Source organism: Fusarium vanettenii (genome assembly GCF_000151355.1).
Source record: "Fusarium vanettenii 77-13-4 chromosome 5 genomic scaffold NECHAsca_5_chr5_3_0, whole genome shotgun sequence".
Lineage (NCBI taxonomy): Eukaryota > Fungi > Ascomycota > Sordariomycetes > Hypocreales > Nectriaceae > Fusarium > Fusarium vanettenii.
Window position 1 is genome coordinate 1,485,199 of NW_003315878.1, and position 25,421 is coordinate 1,510,619.

Genomic DNA, 25,421 nt, shown 5'->3' on the forward strand with positions numbered 1-25,421 from the left:
TCCCACAATATAGATTAAAAACACGAGGACCCGACAGACGTCATGGGAGGAAAAAAGAGCGATCATCCTAACTATCCGAGATAAAATAGCGGTCGAGATGTCAATGCCGGGATTCCCGGCAAATGGAGATTCTGGGCATCTATGCAGTATACGAGATGGAGAAAGATACATTTTTGGGTGAGAGATGACGGGTTTGTTGTCTTTCCTCAGCACTAGGAACCCACGGTTAGGCTCGATAGTTTTATCGACATTGACATCATGGTGGTGAGATTTAGTGCTGCTATTTGGGGACATCCGCCGGAGTCTCGGACGCACGGTTGTGCGCATATTGGTCAGCTCAAGGTTCTTCAACAACCACGGAAAATATATCTACGAACGGACAAATCATGTCCATTGTTATAGGTCAGGTTGTGATATCTACAGAGGCGTTGCTGTTGTAGTCATGTTGTGCATAGACTGTATCCATGTCAGCGAACCAACAGCCAGAAAGGTGCTGATGCTCTTGACTGGACAATGCTTCTATGCACGAGAGGTGCACAAAAAATCATGTCAGATGTGCATTTGATCAATGAATCGAGATGCGGATTAAATACCCCAACGGGTAGTGGTAGATGGTCATGATGTGAGATGCCGACGGCAGCAACACGAGCAAAGTCACGAGGCTCTCTCTCGGGAAGCGGGAATTTATTTTGCAAGGATGGATGCAGAGTCGATTGGTTGTGCATGAGGCTGCTGCGTAACAATCGGCCAAGGTCAGCCACTTCGCTTCGTCGGGGAGGGGACGGGAGGGATCTGAATTGAGGCCTTGGAAGAGTATTATATTATATCCAAGGATCTAATGGGATGAGTGGTGTTTGTGCTTCTCGTATTAATATTCCAGCACCACATTTGCAGCTCCTCTTTTATACCTCAACTTGCATATTGTTTAGTCAACCAACTGCTCGTTCTATTGTTGATCAACTCAACAAGCAAACTCCCTGCCCGATAACCCGATGGAAACCCTTGCCCAGAACATTTCCACAGCCGGGTTTAGCAGCCAGAAAATGTCCAATTGAACCATCGTCGACCAATGAATATCGATGGAGGGGCAGCCATCGACAGACATTTTTTTTTACCCCGCCAACTGCTCAGCACAAAAAAAAAAAGAAGGCTTTTGTATGGATGCGGCCAGCTCCGTCATCGGGGGTCGGCAACGGGTATGACTCTGTCAGTTAATCACTATCAGGGTCGGGTCCACGCAAACTTCTCTTGACTCGATCTTTTCCAAGAGAAAGAAGAACAATTGCCAGAAGAATATCGGAGACTTTTTTTGCGGCTGATCGTCCTTGAACTAGCTCCAATTGCGCCATTGGCAGTTTAACCCTCTAGAGCTTGTGACCTCTCCTCCAACGTCTTTTTCCCACCTGTGAGACACATCAAGCAAATCCACATACAGCGTCAGAGCGTCTCATTAACACATACACAAACAAGATAAACCAGTCATGGAATCGTTTGTCATCAAGACCCCCTGCTCCAGCGCCAACATTGGCCCAGGCTTCGATGTCATCGGCCTCGCCCTCTCGGTGTACCTCGAGCTGCACGTCACCATCGACCGCACAAAGACAAAGTCGGAGCATCCGCTCAACTGCAGGATCACGTACGAGGGAGAGGGAGAGGACACCGGCGACATCAGCCTCGACCCCCAGTCCAACCTGCTGACCCGCGTCGCCCTCTACGTCCTGCGATGCCACGACCAGCGACACTTTCCCGTCGAGACCCATGTTCACATCAAGAACCCCATCCCTCTTGGCCGCGGCCTGGGTAGCTCCGGTGCTGCTGTGGTTGCTGGTGTTGTCCTTGGCCGTGAGGTCGGAGGACTGAAGCACCTCGACTATGACCGCCTGTTTGACTACTGTCTCATGATTGGTGAGTCTTGAGAGCTTTTGAAGCTTTACTTGCTAACCTTGACTCCCCAGAGAGACACCCCGACAATGTCGGTGCCGCCCTCTACGGAGGCTTCGTCGGAACATACCTCAAGCCCTTGACCCCCGAGGACGTCGCCCGGACAGAGATCCCCCTTAGTGAGGTGCTCCCCGCGCCGGCGGGCGGCGAGGACACGGGCAAGAAGCCACCGAACCCTCCTCACGGCATCGGCCACCACATCAAGTTCCCCTGGGCCAAGGAGATCAAGGCCGTCGCCATCATCCCCGACTTCCAGGTCGCCACGCACGCTGCTCGAAGTGTGCTACCTGAAAAGTACTCCCGTCCCGATGTGGTACGTTTGGCAACCTGTTCCACGATGCTAGTAGCCAGCTGACCTCCCTCTCACAGACCTTCAACCTCCAACGAATCGCTCTCCTACCCGTCGCCCTGGGCCAGTCTCCTCCCGACCCCGAGCTCATCCACCTCGCCATGCAGGACAAGATCCACCAGCCTTATCGTCAGACCCTCATCCCCGGCCTCACCGAGATCGTCGAGTCAATGTCGCCCAAGACTGAGGAGGGTTTCCTCGGCGTGTGCCTTTCAGGCGCTGGCCCAACCATTCTGGCTCTGGCCACGCACAACTTTGAGACGATTGCCAACAAGATCATTGCAAAGTTGAGACAGCACAACGAGAAGAAGGATCTGGCCTGCCAATGGAAGGTGCTCGAGCCAGCAGAGGGAACCCATGTTATCCGATAAAAAAAAGAACAAAGAGGAGAGAAAAGATACCTCAAAGGCGTTGATCTCAGATGGAGTTTCGGAGTTGAATAAACATATAGACCGTTTGGATCTCAAAAGGCATCGTCGGGAACGACGGAGCCAAGAAATTGGATAGAGCGATAACTCTAGAAGATGGGGTCCGGGTCCTTTAAAAAAGCCAATCAATTGAAGCCAGGTTATGATCTTGAATTGGACAAAGTGAGTGGCTATGTTAGATACGCGAAGGGTTGACGTCCGGCAAAGGAGGCACATGGGCTTTTCTATAGTCGGGTTCTGCAACATATCAGATACTTCAGAGTCAAAGTAGTTTTAGAAGGACATTGAATTAAACAGCGAATCAGACTTGGTCCAAGATACTTAGTAGATATGCACCCATTGCGAGACTTGTCTACCTATTATATCCCTCTCATGCCTCGCACTAACCAGGCCTATTTCCCTTTCAGTTTCATAGTGGAGGCATCCTTAAGCATACTCTGTACCCCAAACTCCTCAATTTGCTACTACACCTCAAAACTGCAATTGGCTTCATCCCCGGGCCGGCATCGGGTCACAAATCGGTTCGGGTTTCTTTTCCGCGGACCTTTTACGTATCCGCCGTCGACCGGTTAACAAAGCCGGGCTGCAAGACTGAAGCAATTGGCACTAGGAATTGCTCTCATTCATCAAGTGATCTTAACAAAGAGGGGCAAGGGTTCCACCAGCTTTGGGGGGATTGTTAAGCCATCAGCAACTCGATAGGTTGATCGCTCCCCTTTTGCCGATTACATCAGAAGCAACCACTCATTAGTCGCGTAGGATCGCTGCGAGATACCCCGAGGGACCGAACCCGCCGGCCTTCGGCTCCGTTGCCAACTCGTTCTGCATGGCAAATACGTGCTTATAATACATCATGTCAACCCCTCACGACAAGTCCCTCGTTCAACTCTCTTGCTGCTGCTGTTTCTCTGCTTTCCAGTTCATCACGTAGCGAAACATTCTCTCTCGGTTCATCATGGCTGCTCCTCCGCCCAAGGGCATCTACGTGCCCGTCCCTACCTTTTTCGCCTCCAAAAAGGCCGCCAACTACAACTCGGTCAACCCGCCTGTAGACATTGAGACGCAGTCCGCCCACGCCGTCTACCTGGCCAAGAACGGCATCCGAGGTCTCGTCGTCCTCGGCAGCACAGGCGAGGCGGTCCACCTGCACCCCAGGGATCGTCACGCGATCCTGAGCGGGATCAAGGCGGGTCTGGAGAAGGAGGGGTTCAAGGACTACCCCATCATTGCCGGCACGGCGACCAACAGCATCGAGGAGACGGTCGAGCAGCTCAAGGATGCTCAGAAGGCGGGTTCTCAGTGGGGATTGTGTCTTGCTCCTGGGTACAATGCTGCTGTGGCGACACAGGAGGGTATTATCCGGTGGTTTACTGCTGTGGCTGACCAGAGCCCCATCCCTGTTATGATGCAAGTCCTCTCTCAACACCATGATGATTAACACAAGCTAACTATCGCACAGCTACCACTACCCCGGCGTCTCCAACAACGTCAAGGTCACCCCCTCAACATATGTCACCCTCGCCAAGCACCCCAACATCGTGGGCTGCAAGCTCTCTCACGGCGACGTGTCGACACACATCCAAGTGGGCTCCAACCCATCCATCGACTACGACCACTTCCACCCCTTCACCGGTCTGGGCCAGCAGCTGTTCCCCGTGGTTTCAGTAGGCTTTGCAGGCGCCATCGATGGATCCGCAGGCTTCTTCCCCAAGACGCTGGTGCGTCTGTATGAACTGTCGACCAAGACCCAGGCCACCGAGGCCGAGCAGCAAGAGAGACGGCTGCTGCAGTTCAAGGTCAGCTCCATGGAGGAGATTGTGGTCAAGTACGGCACTGTCGGTATTACAGAGGCTGTTAGCAGGCTTAGAGGATTCGGTGATATTGATGGCACGAGGTTGCCGTTGTTTGGAGGAATTCCTGGTGGTGATGCTGAGTGGGCCAACTGGAAGCCCGTGTTGGATGCTGTGGAAGAGGTCGAGAAGTCATTGTAAAGAACAGGATAGAATCAGGAAAATAAAATTAAAACACAGCATCAAGTTCAGGAGCAATAGTTTCAAAGTCCCTAAGAAATGCCTTCATGGTCCCAGTGATATCTCAATGCCCTCTCACGGCGCCAGAGTATTGTCCTCATGGGACAAGGGCAGGATTTGAACCCGAACCGTAGGGTAAGGTTGATGCGAATCTGCAGTGCCTCGCTACTAGGGCTCCATGGTGAGCAATAGTAAGCTACCCTATAACAATAACCGGGCGAATGGTTTAGTGGTATAATACTCCCTTAGCATAATTCGTCCGAATCATCTGGGAGTGGTCCAGGGTTCGATTCCCTGTTCGTCCATCAGAGGTGGTTTGAATCCACCAAAGTCCTTCCTTTTTGCAGATTTCCCCCCAATTTTGTTGTGGCTCTTCTTTTTACCAGTTGTCAGTCAAGTATCGAGTTTCGCAAGACCCTTCAACTCCAGACTGATCTCAGATAAACGACCCTTGTGATACCTAGGCTCATTGTCATTTCGATCGGACTTTAACATCTCCTTCCCTCTTAAGCATAAACCCCGTCTCTCGCTTCCCAACACTTCCTTCCCCAGCTCCAATGACATGTGGATCTCGGTCGAGTCTCCACAGACTTAGGTATTGGTGCCTCGGTTCCCTTTCAGCTCTTGCATTAAAGGGGAACGCGTTTGCGACGCGCGCAGGGGGACCATTGTAAATTAACTGTCTATAATTTCTTGTCGCACGGATATTCTGGCATCTTTGCTTCCCAGCCTGGTATAAATACCGAGGGAGAACCCCTGGTGTTGAGTCTGACACATCCACCCCCTCGTCGCGTGCTGTTCTTCGATTCAACTTCAACACCATGGCTTCTGCGGCGAAGAAGATTCATGGGCTCTCGCTAGCCGGCTCCTTGGCTGCGCCCATCGCTTTGGGCTCGGTTGCTGGATATGCCGCCTACCGTGTGAACTGGATCCCCATGATCAAGGCTTTCCTCACAGGGCCTGGTCGCACGTCGAGGATCTTGTTGATGCTCTTTGTCATCTTTAACTGGAAGACTATGCCCCTTGCCTGGACTGTGAGTGTCTCCTACTTGATTGTCTCTGTACATGCGCTGACAAGTTCTAGTACCGCGTCTTCTACTCCTTTATTTACCACACTCTGCTGCGCAAATCCCCAAAGCTCGGTCCCGATGCCCTCTTCAAGCCCATCATCTCGTCCAGCCATGCGCCCCTTCTCGAGATCGATTACAACCTCCACAAGTCCAACTCGACCTACTTTGCCGACCTCGACATCTCCCGAACACACCTTGTCTCCTACCTCCTCCGCGAGTCCCTCGCCGTGCTCTCCCGCAACGCTCAGAACAAGATCGTTCTCGACCCCAAGACCGACCAACCCATCAAGGGCTCCATTGGCATCATGCTCGGCGCTGTCGAATGCAGCTTCAAGCGGGAAATCCCCGCTTACAAGAACTACGAGATGTGGAGTCGCGTTCTGAGCTGGGATCGAAAATGGCTCTACATCGCGACACACTATGTGCCCAAGGGTACTGCCCGGCCCAAGTCGTGGTTGGACCCTCGTTTCATGAAGACTGCTACACGGGGAGCGCAGGATCCAGCTGGTGGTTGGGAGAAGAAGATCTATGCTACGGCCATCAGCAAATATGTTATCAAGCTTGGTCGCTTTACAGTGCACCCGGCTATTGTGCTCGGAGGCGCGGCTGGACTGCTCCCGGAACGGCCGGGCGGTTGGACCACGGGCGAGCAGCACCTCGGCGATCTTTCGGTTGATCTCTCGGATGTTGATCTGAACGTGCCAGGCAAATGGGACTGGCGACGTGTCGAGGCACAGCGACGCAAGGGAATGGAGCTCGCAGGACACTTCCACGAGCTTGACAGGTTGCAGGAGGAGTTTGATGGCGGAGACAACGGCGCTTTGGGCCAGTTCACCCCTTGATTAATTCTTTTCCGCGAAAGAAAAGAGGATAGAGAAAGACTAGAGAGGGAAGAAGAGGAGGAAGGTTTACACAGGGATATTAGAGAGCGAGAAGGCCTACTCGTCTCTGGGATTGGCGTTTTAGATGGACAGGAATACCGATATCCTTTGGACAGGTAATGTGACCTGGGGAGGACTGGGATATTGGTGTGAACCGCGACTGTATTAATGGGTTTATCATGGATGTATAGACCGTCTTGGTTTGCTCGGAGCAACCAAGTCTTTGCTCTTTGATAATACAACGATAGAAGAAAAAAGGACCCGACCCGCGAGGAATGATGATCACCAAGCCAAACTACGCCTTTGAAATGCAAGTTATACAATCTGTCCCTCTTCACATCCAGTTCTGGAGCATCAATCACAGAAGAGCAACGGCTGCTGCGGCGAATGCTCCCGTCCACATGGATCCCTTGCCAAAGGTGGAAGGCTGGCCGTTCGTCTCGACGGTGTCGGCGGTGGTGGATGTTGGAGCTGATGATGCCGCTGGGGTAGGGGTGCGGGTGGTTTGGCCTTTGCAGATGTCTGCAACAGAAGTTGCTGCATCTATAAGGAGAAGGTTAGACATACAGTATCTCCGGAAGAAGTGTTTATTAAGGCGTGGGTGATTGGGAATGGCGTACTGGAGAGTTCATCAAGGTCACAGCCTGCGATGATGAGGCATGGTGAAGCACTCTCAACAATGGCCTGGACGTTGGAGCACGCGCATTGGACGTCGGTGAGAGAGCAGCCTTGCTCAGAGAGGGCGTTGGTAAGGCAATCGATGGAGCACTTGGGGAGCTGGTCCATAAGCTCGGTGAGGGAGTCGATCGCCAGGGCGGAGGTGACGAGGGTCGTGAAGAAGAGGAAACGCATGGTGGGCAATGGATCCTAGGCGCGAGTGAAGACGTAAATGGACAGTAAATGGTTCAAGGAGAGAACAAGGTAAAGTTGAAGAGAATGAGGCGCGACGGTCCGGAAGGATTCACTGCTGGTATAAATGAAAGGAGTGCTGGAGCAATCTCAGTGTAACGAGTATCCTTGCGCGTAATCCAAGACAAACCAAGAAAGACGGACAAGAAATAGATGACGTTAGGGGGTTCTTCTACCTCGTAAAAGAATGGATTTTCAAGAGAACGAAAACAAAAAACTCTATACGACGAATCCTTCACCCCCTCGGTCTCGGTCACAGAACAAGGCCTCGTCACTCCTCATCTGCCAAGTCCCTCGCCAATGCTGCTCAGCCTCCACTCCCAAGACACTCTCCCGCGCCGTCAGAGTATCACCGTCGTCCGTGCCCTACCGGAAAGGCTGCATCTAACATACATATACATATCCAATATACGCGGGAAAGGAAGGGAGAGAGTCTCCCATGCCGCCGGGGGCTTTTCTGGTCATGATGCCGCCTGGCCCGGCTATTGGAGGATTCGTCTCGCTTGGGAAAAGGTGTGGCGTTGAGACGGGCTGGTGTGACATGGGCAGCCTTGGACCATACAGGAGCATGGATCCGCCGTATCGGGAGATGGGCTAGAGGATCGTGAGGAATGTGGTTGGGTGAAAGACGCGCGGTGGCACTTTGCCGGTTCTTCATTGTCTGTGACGGCTGGTTGTTGGTTGGGATAACCTCAGAAGCCGGCTGTCGCTTAATTGAGTGACTGCATCATCATCATGACCATTCACAACTCGAGGTTGGACCCCTCTACATCGTGATATTGGTCATGAGGGAGTCAGCCCATGCAGGTACGCTGTCCTCTTCTACTTGTGCTCGCGTCTACTTGAGCGAGTTCCGTTTGATTGGAAGTATACAAACTCGAGCTATCTCGACGAGGTGTGATTGACCGAAAGGGTGGCCCCTGACATGGGAAAGGGTTCAGCAAATCTTGACCCCGGAATCGAGGCAAGCCGGTAACATGACAATGCAGGGGTCTGAGCGACAGCCAATCCAGACGGGAGGCTGACCTGACAGACACAGCTTTGGTCCCTGTTGGTGAGCTTGAGGGGAACAAACATCCAACGTCAGACCAAGGTATCACAGTTGGTTTAGAATCACCGGGTGACGGCTTGCTGTCACAGCCAAGGCAACCACTACAAGCTCTCTCTATCTTGACATCCAGTCGACCAAAGCCGGGTAGGTTGAAGTTTTTCAGTTGACATATGTTTGGTAGTCCACAGTGACAGGATTTTCCCGTCTCGGTGCTTGACTCTAATTTGGTCATCATCACGAAAACTTCAACCCATCTCGACCCAAGCTCCGGTTTCACCCAAGAGGAACTTCCAACGAAGTTTAGAGTGTAAAAAATGAGGGTAGAAACCATCGCCCAAAGCGTCGACGGGATGGACCGCCCCCCCTCGCATCAAGAATGAGCCCCGTTGAGTAACTCGGCTTTCGCTGAGCAATCGCATACCTATCAACCTCGACAACAAGTCCTCAGCACCCGATGCCAACACTCGCGAGCGACCAACGTCTGCCAACCATCCACCTTTCGGCCCCCGTCAATCTAAGAAGAACTTTGCAACCCCGGCAGCGGACTCATATCTTCATCCAAAGGGACCGGAGAGCTCGGTTCAGCATGAGAATCAAGTTGCCATACGGGAAGATGCAGCGGAGGGCAGGGCCGGTCGCAGGGAGAGGGCCTGGGTGCAGAGGTCAGCCGCTGTGCTTCTATGGCGGCGCGTTTCCGCAGGCTCCGTCGAGACGGAGACGTCCGGGGACTTTCTCCCAAAGCCAAATGTGAAGGAGACGCTGCGATCGCAGTATCTCTGTTTGTGAGCTTCGAATGGCGATTTATTGAGCGAGGGGGCGGGTGAAGAAGGAGAGAAGAAAAAGGAAGAGAATTGTTTGGATTCGAAATTTTTATTTGAGATGGGGCCTGGGGGTGGGGCTAGAGATGGGGAGCTCTGATGGGGCGTGCTCCTAAACGGATTTTTTTTCAGTGAAGCTGGCCAATCCGAGCCTTTCCTTGAGAAGGCTGGGTCGTTGCCTTCGTGCCTGTTCATCCATCCCAGTATACAAAGCTTTGGTGCTCTCAGCTTTGACGGCGCGACAACGACTTGTCCCTCTTTGTTTCGAACGCAATCGATCTAGAGACTCGAGATACGGTGCGGATATTGCAACATCTGGCACGTTTGCGATAGCCACGACCCTTTGACACGCGAGATCCTTACGCGCCGACGACCACGCAGAAAAGTCGACACCATCCTTTCGAAACTCACCCAACAACTCCCTCCGCAACCATGTCGACACTCTTTGGTGGCGCGTCGAGCTCGTCGACGAGCACCACCGTCGGCGACCTCAAGGCTGATGTCGCGCTCGAAATGCCTCCCACCGACAGCGTCTCCGACCTGGCCTTCTCTCCCGCGCCCAACGGCCCCGACTACCTCGCCGTCTCTAGTTGGGACTCCAAGGTCCGCATCTACGAGATTGATGGGAATGGCCGGAGCCAAGGTCGTCATGTCTACGAGCATTCCCAACCCGTTCTGAATGTCGACTTTTCCAAGGTATGTCACGAAGAAAACAAGATCCAGCTCACAGCTGACCCAGCTCCCTAGGACGGAACCAAGATCGCCTCAGCAGGCGCTGACAAGAACGTCAAGGTCTGCGACCTCGCCTCGCAGCAAGACATGGTCGTTGGAACGCACGACCAGCCCGTGCGGACGGTCCGCTTCTTCGACAGCGGCAACGGGCCCATGGTGGTCTCTGGCTCCTGGGACAAGACGGTCAAGTACTGGGACCTGCGGCAGCAGCAGCCGGCCGCGACCCTGTCCTGCCAGGAGAGGGTCTATACCATGGACGTCCGCGACAATCTCTGCGTCGTGGGAACCGCCGACCGGTACATCAACGTCATCGACCTCAAGAACCCTACCAAATTCTACAAGACTCTGCAGAGCCCGCTTAAATGGCAGACCAGGGTGGTTAGCTGCTTCACTGACTCTGCGGGCTTTGCTATTGGTAGTATTGAGGGTCGTTGCGCGATTCAGTATGTCGAGGACAAGGACTCGAGGTAAGCATCGATAACTACCCCTGAGTGATGCTCAGATCTTTAACTAACACGCTGCAGCTCCAACTTCTCCTTCAAGTGTCACCGTGACCCCCCAGCCAACAGCGTCACCAACGTCTACGCCGTCAACGATATCTCGTTCCACCCCGTCCACGGCACCTTCAGCACGGCCGGCTCCGACGGTACGTTCCACTTCTGGGACAAGGACGCCAAGCACCGTCTCAAGGGCTACCCCAACGTGGGCGGCAGCATCACGGCCACCACCTTTAACAAGAACGGAAGCATCTTTGCCTACGCCGTTAGTTACGACTGGGCCAAGGGCTACCAGCACAACACTCAGAACTACCCCATCAAGGTGATGCTGCACCCCGTCACCAACGACGAGTGCAAGCCCAGGCCGTCCATGAAGAAGCGGTAGACAAACTCCGACATGTCGCGTGGGGTTTCTGATGGGCGGTGAAAGAGGGACGCGGGACGGGACGCAGACGAGGCTCCATGAGCCGTCGGCTGGTTGGTTCGTTATTGGTTGCCTGCATCTAACCTGCGAATATGTACTGTACGACAAAGTGGCGAGACCCAGAGATTGACAGGAACAGAGGCCAAAAGGGGAAAGGAAGGAAGGGAAGGGAAGGGAAGTTGAGCCGGAACATGGAGGGGGGTTGCAGGTGGTGTTTTACGAGAGATGATACCATAGACACAACACAACATCAACACAACATCAACGCAAAACTCGGCGCAGCATGACGCTCGAGAGGCGCATCAATCATTCTCACTTCTATAGTAGTTACTTGGCTTTGAATTTGGCGAATGGTTATTTAGTAATTTATTCGCATGGCGTGGCTCGCGTAGAAGTCTTTTGTTGATCGTGCTCTTTATCTCGCATATAAGTCCTGTACATATTGTGCTTCACATTTAGTTGTTTAAGATTTGGCAATTGTTTTGGACAAATCAACTCGTTGTATTGATATTCCAGGCTGCCACTTTGGGCTTGATTTGCCATGACATTGATCGTAGATGGCTCAGTAGATGGCTCCAGTCACACGCTCTCTCTTGTAGTAACAAGTAGATGGTATGACAGCATATTGCGCAAACAAATGAAAACAAGGCAAATTAAACGCTTATATCTTATACTTCTTTCCAAGAAGCCCATGCTCAAAAATCTTTATCGTGTCATATCCAAGATGGTTGATGTTCTCGTCACGCTTTCTGGGTCTGAGGCTGAGCAAACACATCATCTCTCATGCTTCGGAGCATGTCACCGAAGAATGTGCTCTTGTCGCCATCTTCGGTCTTGGCGGCGGGTTCAGGCTCATGCGCAAACTTGAGCTCGACATTGTCAAGGTTGACGACCTCCATGTCGGCCATGGGCGCACCAGGAACGACCACATCAGGGTCGACGGCGAAGATGATGGGGCGGTTGCCGCGGGCCAGATCGGCTGCGTCGGAGAGAGAGTGGTGGTGAGCGCCGTAGTTGTCGGGAAGAAGAGGCACACGGGGGATGGGCTCGTTCGAGGTGGGAATGGGGTGGATCTTGGGCAAGACGGTTGTGTCGATGTGAGCGGCGGGAGTCTTGGAGGGAGTAGAAGAGTGGAAGCCCTGCATCAGAGGCCGTGTGCGATGGGCGATGGATGGCTGGGGAGTAGGACGGTGGGTAGTGGTGAGACCGCGGGTCTGATGTAATTGTTAGCGACTGGGTTGATCAATTGGCGAGATGGAGACTAACCTCAGAGTGCTGCTGTTGCTCAGAAGGACGGCGGGGAGCTCGGAGGAGCTCCTCGTATTTGGGCGTAAGGACGGCGCCGGCAGAGCGATGCGACTCGGCAAGAGTGCGGGCAAGCTTTGAGGCGGGAGCAGTGATTCGCGACATTGTGATTGATGTTGTATGTGAGATGATGTGTAGATCAGGGTAATTTGCGATAGCGATGTCTAGCTACTTATACGCGAGTATAGAAGCGGTGACGATTACAGCGATCAGGAGACAAGTATGAACAGGGTCGGCGCAAGTTCACAACAGGTAGTGTAAGTGGGAGGGACAGAGAGCTTCAATTGAGAGGAGGAGAGGAGGATTTATGCACTTGGTTGAGGAATTGAAGTAAGACCAAGGTGAGATGAGACAGACAGAAGAGGGGATGAAGCGAGACTACGAGAAGAGGGAGGGAGGGCAGAGACGGGAGCTTGTAGATATAGCTGTGACCATCTGGGGATGGGGATGGGGATGGCGTGGATGTGGATGGGTGTGGGTGACTCCTTCCCACATCGACATCCATCCCACTACTTCCCGTTCTAGTGTCAACAGTTAGTGCAGGAAGGTACTGTACGAAGTACTCCGTACATTGCGCCCTCCTGCAATTGCCCTGCACAGTGGCAACCACCAAGGTGAGGGAGACCAGGCAGGAGCAGGCGGTAGGAATTGCTTCTGCTACTATAACCAAATCGAGGCAAAAGGTCAGTGCGAATCCAACAGCCAACTTACACACCATCACCAACACCCCAGCTTTCGAATCCAGCCAGCGACCCCTCAAACGCCGTCTAGCAGAAAAAGGAAAAACACCAGGTCGAAAGGTGGTCACCCGTCAGCGGCAGTACATAGCAATCGCCGGGGGGGCACCTACTGACACTGCGACGGAATACCGAATGCCGTGGTGTGGGACATTGCGTCTCTGGATGTTGAGATCCAATCAGCAGCCTCATCAAGCACCCCGGTTCAGAAAGTCACCTCGTCCAGCACGGTCTTGCTCCTCCAGCTCTCGTTCTGCTGGGGAGCTACGGATCCACCCCCGACCATCGAAAAGAAAGGGGACAATTATGGAGAATGTACAGTCTTCGCTAAGCCCCAGCTTGCTCGTCCTCGACCTCGAACCACTCGAGCTTCTTGAGCCGTCAATGTCCGATTTGGAAACGAAGTGAAGACAAGAGAGGGGCATGTCTGTATGCAACAGTTGCCCCGTGCTAAAAAGTTCCCCATTGATGGGACAGCACGTCTGGACACCACAAACAAGGGAAGCATGGAACAGTGGCGTCAAGTGACGACAGCTTTCAATGCAGAGCGTCGCAGCACGCCGCCAGAGAAGCTGGTATGGGCCCATCCTTACAGCACCAGCCGCGCTCTCAGTCGCAACACCGCAACCGCGAACGCAATGGAATTGGTGGTGGAACTCGTTGAGAGATCCCCACGCATCAGTGCTGGGATGAGCGAGACAAGGGCCCTGCGGGTGGACTGGCGCCGCTTTAACATCCCCCTCTCGGTGTCCCCATGTCTCACGCTTGTTGGTTGCCACCAACAAGCGTCCGCTTCGCTGATGAAGTTCTCGGCAGGGGCACAGTGATCTGGCTGGCGCACGTGGATGGTGCCTGTCCCTCCTTGACAGATCGCCATGAAACGAACCAATCGAAGACAGGGCCTTGGTAAGGCGGTCAGAAAGCTATGGTACAAGTCCTGTTTGTTTAGAGATGGAGCGTTTGCGTGTCGATTCCTCCACGTCAATGTCAATGACGTTGGGCTTATCTGTTCTGTAACAAGGACGCGCAACCATTATCATATCAGCTCCTCACCTGTGCCAGTCTTCCAGAAGCAAGGTGAGGAAGTGACTCACCTCGATAGGCTTTCCCTAGCACGAGATCACCTGGAACTATCTTAAAGCGGCACCAAGACCAACGCCGCATGTCGGCACGGCACTGGGGAAGCACAAGCAGAAGCACAAGCACGCACAGGGCACCTTGTCAAGAGCTCGACTCCGGGAGGGGACCCGTGACAAGGAAAACAGGCCAGTCTGCCCAGACTCGAAGGTCCCCAGGTCCACTCGCAGGAACCCGCCAGCTCGGTTGCTCGGGAGTCCCCTTTGGGCCGGGGAGAAAGAGCAGACTCCGTCGCAGATCCCAGTGTCTTTGGCACCTTGATTGGGGGTTTCCCATCGGTAATTGCTTGGTCCAAAGTGTGAATTGCCTCGGTCGACCGGACGGAGAACGTCCGATGTCAGATATTCGGCATTCAAGTTATCAGATGCTAAGATCTCGTAGTTACGAGCTTAACATTCGGAGAAGCAGTCATGTTTGGGCATCTCGACAGAGGAACAGGAAGCATCGACGGCACTTGATGCTGCCCATGCTCTCCAGACCCTGGTGTTGCTGACTTGAGACTAGGCTGTGCCAAAGCTAGGGTTGCGCACGTGTCGAATTGTTGAGCTACACTCTGGCCCGATTTCAAATTGAAAGGTCAAATATGCCAATGGAAGTCTAGAGCCAAGCTCAGGCGAGACAGGGGAAAGTTGAGACAGGGCGGTGCGTTGAGAATGGAGGGCGGCGGCACGACTAACTGCCCCGGATGGTAGGTAGGGGAGGGGATGGCTGCTATTGTTGGAATTACGGCGGACCCGGCGCATCCAAAATTGTTGAACTCACCTGGTTCCTGGACGCTATCGACCGCTTCACCTTGAACTCACCGAGCGCAATCTTGAACGGGAAGGGATCCGATAGCACATGGCTTCGGCAATGGCCATGGTGATGTCGATCTTGCTACAGTGATGGACACGCCAAGATGACGCTTCAGGGGGCTGACGGTGAAGCACAAGCTCAACAAAAAACAAAAATACAGGCAGATACTGCGTACGCAGACAGCCAATCACCTCTGGCAACCATGAACACGAACTATCATGGCTGCCGTGTTCGTTATCTCTGGAAGCACGACAATGTCGCTGGCTGAGTCTAAGTGATGATATCAGACGATAAAGATATCAGCTTCGGCCCTTTTGACAGTGATACATCTGCCTCGGTTCGCTCTGGTATGGAAAAGCTCGCTCAGCTCAGCTCATCCCACACATCGCGAGTTACTGATCGTCAACCGGAAACGATTTCACATGCCTTTCGTGCAGATGTGATGCGATAACGTGACCGGCGGTGGGATCCGGTCTTGCATTATCTTGCGTTTGATAGCAAGCCATAATTCGCGTGGCTTTTCCAGCGACTGTTATCGTGGTGTTTCCACTCTATTGCTGCTGCACCTGCACGCAACACCAACAACGACTTACAACCTACATACATAGTTTTCAACTACTATGCGTGCCTCGCCTTCTTTTTACCCGACATAGTACGCTCATAGCGCACCAATCGGTCCTGCGGCTCTTCCCCAGGTTCGGTCAAAGGCCCCGGCTGTTCAGCCTCGGACGATCACCGAAGCCTTGGGCAATGATGCAACGGACTTATGTCCGACAGCGGTGCCGAGCTTGAATTGCTCGGAGCCGCGCCTGTGGATCGAGGAGTTAGCTCGGCGATGTGACGTGAGATGAGTTCATGAGGCTCAGACGACTGACATTTTCTGGATCGATCGTCTTGGCACTTGAGGCCCTTCCTTGCTTGCATTGCCGACGGGAGAAGCTTTGATGCTGGTACCTAGGCATGGCACTTCCCTGTAAGAGGACCTTGCATATCGTGCCGAGGTGAGATCGATCTTGTGCCACACAGCCTGTGGTGGACACATGACTCACATCCATCTCAGCGTGTAAGTGGGATTTCCTCCTTCCCTCGGTCAAAGTCTCGCGAGCTGACAACTTCCCCTGGACTACAGCAGAACCTATCAAGACCTGTGGCCTTGGGTCTTTTCTTAGATCATACTCTGATATGAAAATCGTCAGAGGCGCGTCATTGAGAACTTAGAAATGTCCCGCCTTGCTCAGGAACCATGGAGAATTGTCGAAGTCGACAATTGGGCATGTCGAATTCATCCGTGTGCGGAAGACTTGATACCTGACTCTGTACACGGATGGATTGAAAACACTCGAAATCATGGGCGTCTGATCTCTCGCTGTCTGCCTTTGTTACTCCTGGCATCTTATGGAAGTCTCCTCGTCGAGTTGCTAACAAACTTTCCCCTTGGAACTACTGAACTATGAACCTTGAGTATCCACAGCACGCTGAATATCTCCAAGATGGCAGATTCAGAGCCCCGAAGACGTGCAGTTGAGTCGGACAAAGGTATAGACTACAGGCACCGCGATTGTGCTATCACTTTACTGATGTTCAACGTCCTAGTCTGGACAGCTCTCATCACCAACCTCAACTATCTGCCTGGCCTTCTCACTCTTGACTACTCCCTTCGGGCCGCAAAGTCGCGATACCCCCTCGTAGCCCTTTATACCGACTCATTTCCCTCAGAAGGTCGTGATGCCCTGCGTGTCCGTGGCATTCCCTCTCAGCACATCCCCTACCTTGCCCCAAGCAAAGGTTACGACTTTACAAACGAGCCACGGTTTTACGACTGTTGGAGCAAACTTGTACCTTTCTCCATGACTGAGTATGACCGTGTCGTTCAGCTTGACTCCGACATGCTCGTTTTGAGGAACATGGATGAGTTGATGGATCTCGAGCTGGATCCTCCCGCGCTGGCTGCAACGAGGAACAAGGTCACAAGCAAGCGTGTCTTTGCAGCAGGCCATGCTTGTGTCTGCAACCCCCTCAAGAAGCCTCACTACCCCAAAGACTGGATCCCCTCAAACTGCGCCTTCACGTCACAGCACGCGACCCCTGAAATTGCCCAATCTGTGGGTGCAGACCCTTCCTTCGGCCCCGTGAGCTCCATAAATGGGGGCTTACAGGTCATCAACCCCTCAAAGACGCTATACGCCCAGATACTGGCGTACATGGAGACGAATATGGAAAACATGGACTTTGCAGACCAGTCCCTGCTATCTGACTTGTTTCGTGGGCGTTGGGTCGCGCTACCCTACGTATACAACGCGCTCAAGACTTTGAGGTGGGAGGGTGTGCATGCGCAAATCTGGCGGGACGTCAATGTCAAGAACATTCACTACATTCTAAGTCCCAAGCCGTGGGACGAGATTGACAAGAAGGGCGAGTGGACGGGGACTGAGGAGACACATCGGTGGTGGATCGACATGAATAGGGCGAGGAAGGCTGCGGAGAAGGAGAAGGGGATTCCTAATGACGGTTTTTAGGAGAAGAGGATAGGGTAACTAATGGGTGTTAAAGCATGGGCAGACGTTCATGTTGGTGGAAAGGACAACTTGTTGAGCCTCAGGATGTGACATTGATGCTTTTTTTGTTCTTTTTTTAAAACGAAAAGACAGAATAGTCAAGCTCAATAAAGTGGTATCATGCAATCTGGTACAGACAGACATCTATAATAACAATTCAGACTGCCTTCCACCGAAACCCAAAGAAAAAGAATCCATCAAAAGAAAACCCGTGTCATCCACATTCATATTCACTCATTCATTCACTCCCGTAATAAGAAAGATCCAACTCCAAACTCGAAAAAAGAAAAAAAGAACAAATTCCCACGCATGGCTTTCAAGGTCTATCATGGGCCGTTTACGTGCCCGTCCCGTTTTCGCCGATCTATCATGGATGGGGGTTTCCATGGATTCATGCATGGCTGTATCTCAAAAAAACGACAGAGGATCCCAGCCCTGAGCACCGATATATGCGATTAGAACAATAACTGACGTGAAGATGAGGAAAGAAAAAGGAGAAAATAAAGAAAAGGGCCAAAGTGCTGAGAAGCAGTAGGGTATGGCCATATGTCAGGACGCCGTGGTGTTTCCTTCACCATTATCCTTGAATTGCGTGGACGCTTCAAGGTTTCTTGTATTTCTGTCACTCTGTTAGCCTCCATACCTATCAAGAGGAAATAGGAACATAAAATTACCTCGGCAATGCGTCGTCTGTTGTGCGGATCAATCGAGTTGGTCGCTCCCATCAGTGTCTGACCCAGCGCCTTGGAAACACCAACAGCAGGTCGGAAGAGAATAGTCGGTGCTCGCCTCAAAACGGCCTTTGCAGCGTCAGTCGCAGACGAGCTTTCCATTACCTCGCCCGGCACTGCGATGATGGCATCGCGAACCACGTTGACGTCCCTGGCAAGGGAACGATATCCGCCTCGGATGCCAGCAATGACTCCTGTGGGCTGGTCCGCATAGAGCGAGATCTGTCTCTTGTCCTCCTCGTCGAAGTCATCCTCATCCCAGCCATCGTACGCCTGCTGTGGATCTGAGAACATGCCCTCGGCGCCTTGGAGGGCGTACTGAGTGCCCACAGCTAACTTGGCACCCAACTTCACCAGTTCTGTGCCTGTTGTGCGAGCAAATGCGGTAGCACCCTTGGAGATGCTGCGAACGACACGACCATCCTTCTTGTACTCGCGCAGAGGAATTTCTACGAGATCCTTGAAGCCGCTGCCGACGTTGACGATCGAGCGGACAGGGGCGAGACCAGCCAAGACACCAGGAAGCTGGTTCGCCTTGACATCGGGCATCCAGGTATCGTTGAGAGTCTTGCCCAGCTTGTCAAAGCCAATCGCACCATAAACGATTGCTCGCCGAAGCGTCAACCTCGCCTCTTCAAGAACAATAAAGTTCATGAACTCAGTCGTGTGCCCAGATCGAAGTCCGGCGTAATCGACTCGCTTGGGCTTGAAGTCAAGCTTGACTGGAATAGCATTGATCTCTGCTCTCTGGATGAATGGCACGTCGCTCTTAGATGTGTGGACGGGCACACTCTCATCCTTGAACTCAAAGAATCGTGTGATAAAGTCCAAAGCATCTTGGTCAACGTGTAGTCGCAAGGGCAGAAGAGTTGCCCGTAGGACGATTTCGGATGCCTCGAGAGATGGCTGTGGCTTGATGTTGAGCAGCTCCAGGTGAACCATGCTCGTGCCCATCTCTCGCTCGCCCATGTCTTGATCGTATGTAGCAAATTTCTTCCATGTCGATGTTGGAACATGATCGAAAATATCCAAGTTGTTCACGCGGAGGTCGATGCAGTTAACTGTCTCGCCAGAGTCAGGAGGGTACGCGAATAAGTCCACGTCAATGCCTTGCAACTCAAAGGTGATCTTGTGGTGCTTGCTACGCTTGAGCTTGAGTCGCTTCGACTTCGGTTGACGGGAGCGGACAGTTCGGTTGCTTGACGATGTGAAGGCCGTGGTAGCGATTGACTCTGTCTCAGTCAGATGGTCGTTCAAACCTTCATTGATGGCTCGAGCTAGCTCCTGAGGATCGCGATTGGCAGGGATACCAATGTATATCGAGTTGAAGAGAAAGTCCCCGATCGCTTCCTCATCCTCAAGCTCTTGCTCATACACATTGTACTGGGCTTGTCGCTCATACGCCTTAGCCTCAACCTCCTGTACGGCTTTCGTGATGACATCTCGCGTACGGGTCCAATCGTAGCCGTCAAAGAGATTCCAGATCACATGCACACCTCTCACCGAGGCCTTCAGGGGGCATCGCTTGACCAGTTCCCGCAGCGCTCTATCGTGAGTGTTTCTTCTCGAGTTCCAGACCTTGGCCTTGCTATCCTTGGAATCGCCACGGTCGTAATAATCTTCTTGAATGAGGAGATCATCCGAGTCCTCGGAGTCCCTGCTCAGGAGCACTGACGAGTCGCCATCCACGTCCTTGCCCTTGTTGGTGAGAGACAGGATAGAACTGCTCGACGCATCAAACAGCACCTTCTCACCGGCCTGGCCCCCATCGTAAAACTGTGACTCGACTTGCAGTGGGCTGTCTGTGTTGTACCCAGCATCGGAACCACTGCCTGCCATTTCTTGAGCTCCTGCAAAGTCCTGATCAAAATCGTAGTCTCCCTCAGCCCTCCCAAACGCCTCTGCCGATATGGAGGCGAGGAGATTCTGGACAGGGATCAGGTCTGTTCGATACTTGTCCTCCTTGCTGGGTGGCGTTGGGGGCTTGAGAGCGTTGGTCAATGCAATAAGAGTCTGTGTCGAGTCTGCACAGGTTTCCAAAACAATGAGGCCATCTTGAACCTCCACATTGAGCTGCTTCTCGTCATCCTGAAGAGCCTTGACATCTACCTTGACCTTGGTGGATGAGATGTAGCAGATATCCACGTATCCCCGGGCACACATGTCTGTCACCTGGCGAGATGTCGATGATGACGCACGGGGTCTCTGAGCAGTTGTTTGTTCGTCGGTTGTAAACTGGGCGATGTCGTCAATGAGCAAGATGGACGACTTCTTGATGGTAAAGGTGGCACTTGTGTCCACGTCCTTGGGTAGCACGGCGACAAGGTGAGCATCACTAAGTGAGATGACCAGCTTGGAAGAATGTCCCAGGGGGTTCAGCCCAAGAAGACAGTCGCGGAAGCCAATATCCAGGGTCATGGGATTGGCAGCCTTTGACTTGTCAGACGGAGAGCCAGGCGGCCTTGTGAGGACATTGTGTGCTTGGTCGCCCAGGTTTGCCACGGACGCAGCGAGGCTTGCATCAAAGTCCTGGGGTGTTGCATCTTCTCCAAGGTCCAGAATATCCATGATGGTAGGAACTCGGTAGTCGATGCATAAATCTTGCATCTTTATCTTGATCAGGGGCTCGATGTCGTCGCCGATCATCCTTGCCATGACAACCGGGCCTCGAGGTGAAATCTCCTTGACGAATGACACAGTGCTGACAAGCTCCTCTGACTGGTTTCTCTTGAGGGAGATACCGTTTACCGAGATGGCAACGAGTGACGGTACGGTGATGTGACCAACATTCAGTCCCTTCAACTCGGCGCCAAAGTGACCCAGCTTCCCGCCAAAGTCTAGACTGACACCCACCTTTTCGATATCTCCGAGTGTCAACAGACCAGGGCGATCGTCTTCCGGTAGGTATTTCGCCACAGTTGAGAGCTTTGCAAGTTCTTCTCCAAGATCCGGGAGGACAGAGAGCTGAGCCATGTTTTGGATGCGAACATTGACTGAGTCGACCGACGCTCTCAGAACCGAACCCTTTCGTCGCTGGCGGAGTAAAGTGTCGACCATGATCTCGTCATTGCCGCCGTCAAACTGGAGCTTTGACGGAATAATAAGCTCAAGGAGCTTCTCGAGATCGGAATCTTGAGGGGCCATGAGAAAGTTGATCTTAACACCTTTGACTTCGGTGGTTATGGCAGGTTCGGACGTCGGGTTCTTCAAGTAAGGTCCTGACAAGCGCATCATACTGCATGCCATTCCGATACCCTCATCCCGGCTCACGAGCTTGATAGCACTTGTTTCTGCTGTCAAACTGCAGTCCTTGCCTACCAACTCCACCCAAGACCCTCCGATTCGGATGTTAACCTTGTTCGCTGCAGCTGCAGACTTGTCTGCTGGGTCAATAGGAGTATCAAAGCGAACACCTCGAGGTTTCTGTTGCGGGATAGGAGCTGGTTTGGGCGTTGGCGAAGGACTGGATGCGATCGAGGCACTCATGTTGAGGAAGCTACTTAAGCCACCAAACCAGCTGAAGGTTTCGTCGAGTCGTCGTAGATCGAGCTGGAACACAAGCGGCAAGGTTTCGACATTCGTCCTGATATTATCCCCTGACTGAAGAATGTTGACGCCAATATCGGACCCGGTGGTCAGGAACGTGTCTTTAACTGACGTACTCATCGGCCGGCCGCTATCGAACGAGATGATATCTCCGTTGGCGTACCCGAAACGGAACTTTTGCAAATCTATCTTTGTCAAAGAGGCTGGTTTTGTCGCGGCCTTACCCTCAACCACCGGCACCTGAGTCTGAGATGTAGAGATGACCAAGTTCTGGAGTGTTAGGTTGAGTAGGACCTCTTGATCAAAGATGAAAGCGGACGGATCCAAGTAACGCTCGGGTGTGTCTGAAACTCCACCGAGCCGATTAAGAAAGTCGAGCTTGACCTCCTCGAGTGTTAGCTTCACGTTAGGCGTCTTCGCATCTGTTCCCTGCTTGCTTTCTCCAGCTGGAGCTGGCTTCTTTCCTTGGACTGCTTCGAGCAGTTTCCCTACAACCATAGCAAGCAAGAAGCCCAGTGAAGTATCAAAGCGAACATTGATGGGAGAAAGATTCACTTCTAGAGTGTCATCTACGTTCGACGCTGGCTGTGACGGATGCGCGGATGCAGCTCCATGCACTGAGAATGCGCCTGGCGCTTGTGGATATGCTGACCGTCCCAAAGACTGTGATAGCTGAGCTACGGACTCAGGAGATGCAGGCTGAACATGCAGGTGCTTATGTTGAGACGGAATGTAAATCGAGATCGTCTTGAGACTGAGAATCTCCTTGACCAGGCGTGTTGGTCCTTTGGGAGTGGGAACATCGTCTTGGTGTTTGACAGGCGTGCTTGGGGCCTCGGGCTCAGTTTCGGCAATACAGGCTCGGGAAAAGGCTGGCTCAGAGGAGTCACTATCTGATGCGTCTTCAGTAGCGTGAGCTGAGCGCTTCATCGAGGCTGGTCCTGCCCATGCTTGGCTTTCGTCCAGGTCCTCATCCCATGCACCCGGGATGAAGGGCTTGGACTCCTTCACCTCTGGTGCAGGAGCTTGGGGCTCGTCCAGAGGAGGAGTCTGCGGTTTCACAATGGAGGCGTGAGATTCCGCTAGATCTGGTACTTCAGGTTCTGCGACAGGCGAAGCTGGCTTCTCCACGGGATTAATTGATTCGCTTAGCCGCTCCGCTGGGGGTGGAGTGTGGTGTGAAGTAGCTGGAGGTGATACTGCTGCAGACCGAGAACTTGCTTGTGAGAATGCACTCATGTACATGCTCTCTGCATCTTCGTGAGTGTACATATGAGACTGGGCGAGATCTTCGGTTGATCCAGCACCGAAGCTTTCACTAGAAGTAGACCGGCTGAGGGGACCCTCTGGTGTTCTTGAGTGAAAAGCTTGTAGGCTGAATGGCTGCAAACCGTGCTGTAGAGCCGGGGCAGACCTGGCCTCTCGCTCAACATTCGCCCACTGAGGTCTCTCGTTCTCAAGTGCTGTAGAGTGAGATGGATGATCGGCGGAAATCATGGTTGAATGGAACAGAGGCTCCTCATTGAGCGGATTGTTGAAGTCATGATACATCGAGGCCCGTGGAGTCGCTGGGCTGTCTTCGGCATCTTCGTCTTGAGCATCAGAGAATTCGTAGGGAATATCCAATGCGTCTTCGCTATCGTTCGAGGGGTACTCGGGCTCTGGGGGTTCGCGAGCCACGGAGTAGTCCTCCTGGAGGCTTGCAAGAGAAGAGTCCATAGAACCTGCATATTGGGAATAATGTTGAGAATGCTGCTGTAATGAAGACACGGAGTCTGCCTGCTTGATGCTGTGCTCGGAGGAAATCAAGGGTTCCTCCAGAGAGATGGTTTGATGCGATGAAGTCATCGGTTCGTCATTTCGAATTGAGTGAGATGAGGCTGCAGACTCCTCGTGAAGACTGCTAAGTGAGAGTGTGGTTGCCTGACGAGACGGGGGATTTCTCGTCATGGCCGGCGAAGAAGCAACCGAGGGAGATGTCATAGAGGGAGATCGTGCCAGAGCGGAAAAGACATTCGCTTCTGATATGAGGTATGCCCGTACATTAGACAAGGAGACATGTCGCTTGCCTTCCTTGGGTATGATTGTGGGCGATTCGCCATCCTCGCTGGGACGGGTAGTGACTCCTTCGACATCGATGTTATCGAGAGCGAGCTGGAAAGAAACCATCTCGTTCGCAGGAGAATTCGGCTCGACGGGGACCTCGACATCGAGCTGGAAGCTAACATCCTTGATCCTGATCTGCATGCGGTCGACGATGCCCTGCAAAAAGTCGGCCATGAAGGCCGGTAGAGACAGCGGCTGGCCTGTGCCATATGCCAGGGCGTCGTCGTCGCTGCTGTCGTCGCTCATGGCCACTGAAGCATCCATATCCTGTGTCTCTGCAGCCAGAGCATCCTCAAGCTCTTGGCGCTCTGATCTATTTGTCGTCTCGAGGAATGATTGCGCCAGATCGACCGTATTAGGGACAACAGGAACTTCATCGGGTGTCTTTGTTCCTCGTCCTGTCTTGGGCTCTGTGCCCAGGACCTGTAAAGCAACACTGACGCCATCGATATCGACTATGATGGGACTCGTAAAAAAGTCCATCGGAATGCTAATCCGCAGAAGTAGCACTTTTGCCTTTTGCAGTCTAAACGTCTCGGGGAGGTGTAGCAGCTTGTCGAGCTTCTGCGATCGTTATCAGCATCCATCACAAGCTGGGGTTAATCACATGGGCCAAGGACCGAGCGGCCTGCTTACCTTGAGTCTAATGCCGACATCACGAAACTCGAGGACCGTATTCCGTCCCCAGGCAAGATCCAAATTATCCAAATCGAGGGCGTCGGCATCGAGGAGTTCCATCCGTGAAAGGGCATACCGGAGCAACCTCTTTGGCATGGAGGAGCTCCGGAACGACTGGAAGAATGCCGCCATGATATCGGCGTTGCGTTGACGTCGACGTCAACGTCAGCGCGCTCGAGTCAGCGGGAGAGGGCGAGGCGATGGATGCCCTCGCAGCCCGGGAAGTCGATGGAAGAGAGTGTAAGAGAGAAGACGACAGTCGGTCAAAACGGTTCGCAAGGCGTCAACAAGGCAGTAGTCGTCGTCTAGGCAGAGGCCGGCGTCGGGCGTGCTATCGGTAGCTTCGAGACCCCCGGCCAGATGCGGGGCCGCAGAGCATGATTAAGGGAAGCGGAGGGTCATGGGATGAGGGTTAAGTAGCAGAGTAGATGAAGAAGGGAGAAGAAAAGGAGGAAGAAAAAAAAGTAGATTCAAGATTAAGAAATTGTTTCGTGGCTTGAGACGTAGGCCCAAAGGTTGTTGGCGTCGGTTGTAAAGAAGAGAGTTAGAGTTGCAAGGCAAGAGGCTTCAAGGCACACTTTCCCAAAGAGTCGGGTCACCGTCACAGGCGTCACACCTTGTCACGACATGCATGGGAGGGCATGAATGATGGCTGAGGCGGCAACGCGCCGGGCGGGCGGTGGGGGCACTCTCCAGCCCGA

General features: G+C 53.0%; 8 protein-coding genes across 8 annotated transcripts; 5 read left to right on the plus strand and 3 right to left on the minus strand.

The window, feature by feature from the left end:
* Nucleotides 1-1,481: 1,481 nt before the first annotated feature.
* On the plus strand, nucleotides 1,482-2,661 carry NECHADRAFT_40498 (uncharacterized protein; the record flags this gene model as incomplete). Its single annotated transcript, XM_003050840.1, has 3 exons — nucleotides 1,482-1,905; nucleotides 1,956-2,254; nucleotides 2,311-2,661. 3 exons carry the CDS (start codon nucleotides 1,482-1,484, stop codon nucleotides 2,659-2,661), a joined length of 1,074 nt encoding a protein of 357 aa, XP_003050886.1.
* Nucleotides 2,662-3,614: 953 nt separating this feature from the next.
* Nucleotides 3,615-4,746, plus strand: NECHADRAFT_100628 (uncharacterized protein). The gene is made up of 2 exons (XM_003050841.1): nucleotides 3,615-4,125; nucleotides 4,178-4,746. Exons 1-2 carry the CDS (start codon nucleotides 3,674-3,676, stop codon nucleotides 4,707-4,709), a joined length of 984 nt encoding a protein of 327 aa, XP_003050887.1. The 5' UTR covers nucleotides 3,615-3,673; the 3' UTR covers nucleotides 4,710-4,746.
* Nucleotides 4,747-5,569: 823 nt separating this feature from the next.
* NECHADRAFT_41621 (uncharacterized protein) lies at nucleotides 5,570-6,660 on the plus strand (the record flags this gene model as incomplete). The annotated part of the gene is made up of 2 exons (XM_003050842.1): nucleotides 5,570-5,782; nucleotides 5,833-6,660. The coding sequence occupies 2 exons, from the start codon at nucleotides 5,570-5,572 to the stop codon at nucleotides 6,658-6,660; spliced, it is 1,041 nt and encodes a 346-aa protein (XP_003050888.1).
* A 183-nt stretch (nucleotides 6,661-6,843) lies between these two features.
* NECHADRAFT_100629 (uncharacterized protein) lies at nucleotides 6,844-7,778 on the minus strand. The gene is made up of 2 exons (XM_003051234.1): nucleotides 7,320-7,778; nucleotides 6,844-7,242 (listed from the first exon to the last, which is right to left on the minus strand). The coding sequence occupies exons 1-2, from the start codon at nucleotides 7,549-7,551 to the stop codon at nucleotides 7,058-7,060; spliced, it is 417 nt and encodes a 138-aa protein (XP_003051280.1). The 5' UTR covers nucleotides 7,552-7,778; the 3' UTR covers nucleotides 6,844-7,057.
* Nucleotides 7,779-9,697: 1,919 nt separating this feature from the next.
* On the plus strand, nucleotides 9,698-11,508 carry NECHADRAFT_61337 (uncharacterized protein). The gene is made up of 3 exons (XM_003050843.1): nucleotides 9,698-10,173; nucleotides 10,225-10,676; nucleotides 10,734-11,508. The coding sequence occupies exons 1-3, from the start codon at nucleotides 9,910-9,912 to the stop codon at nucleotides 11,089-11,091; spliced, it is 1,074 nt and encodes a 357-aa protein (XP_003050889.1). The 5' UTR covers nucleotides 9,698-9,909; the 3' UTR covers nucleotides 11,092-11,508.
* Nucleotides 11,509-11,595: 87 nt separating this feature from the next.
* Nucleotides 11,596-12,803, minus strand: NECHADRAFT_100631 (uncharacterized protein). The gene is made up of 2 exons (XM_003051235.1): nucleotides 12,397-12,803; nucleotides 11,596-12,344 (listed from the first exon to the last, which is right to left on the minus strand). The coding sequence occupies exons 1-2, from the start codon at nucleotides 12,538-12,540 to the stop codon at nucleotides 11,871-11,873; spliced, it is 618 nt and encodes a 205-aa protein (XP_003051281.1). The 5' UTR covers nucleotides 12,541-12,803; the 3' UTR covers nucleotides 11,596-11,870.
* A 3,791-nt stretch (nucleotides 12,804-16,594) lies between these two features.
* On the plus strand, nucleotides 16,595-17,620 carry NECHADRAFT_41691 (uncharacterized protein; the record flags this gene model as incomplete). The annotated part of the gene is made up of 2 exons (XM_003050844.1): nucleotides 16,595-16,640; nucleotides 16,698-17,620. The coding sequence occupies 2 exons, from the start codon at nucleotides 16,595-16,597 to the stop codon at nucleotides 17,618-17,620; spliced, it is 969 nt and encodes a 322-aa protein (XP_003050890.1).
* A 661-nt stretch (nucleotides 17,621-18,281) lies between these two features.
* On the minus strand, nucleotides 18,282-24,816 carry NECHADRAFT_80599 (uncharacterized protein; the record flags this gene model as incomplete). Its single annotated transcript, XM_003051236.1, has 3 exons — nucleotides 18,282-18,302; nucleotides 18,334-24,606; nucleotides 24,679-24,816. The coding sequence occupies 3 exons, from the start codon at nucleotides 24,814-24,816 to the stop codon at nucleotides 18,282-18,284; spliced, it is 6,432 nt and encodes a 2,143-aa protein (XP_003051282.1).
* Nucleotides 24,817-25,421: the final 605 nt, after the last annotated feature.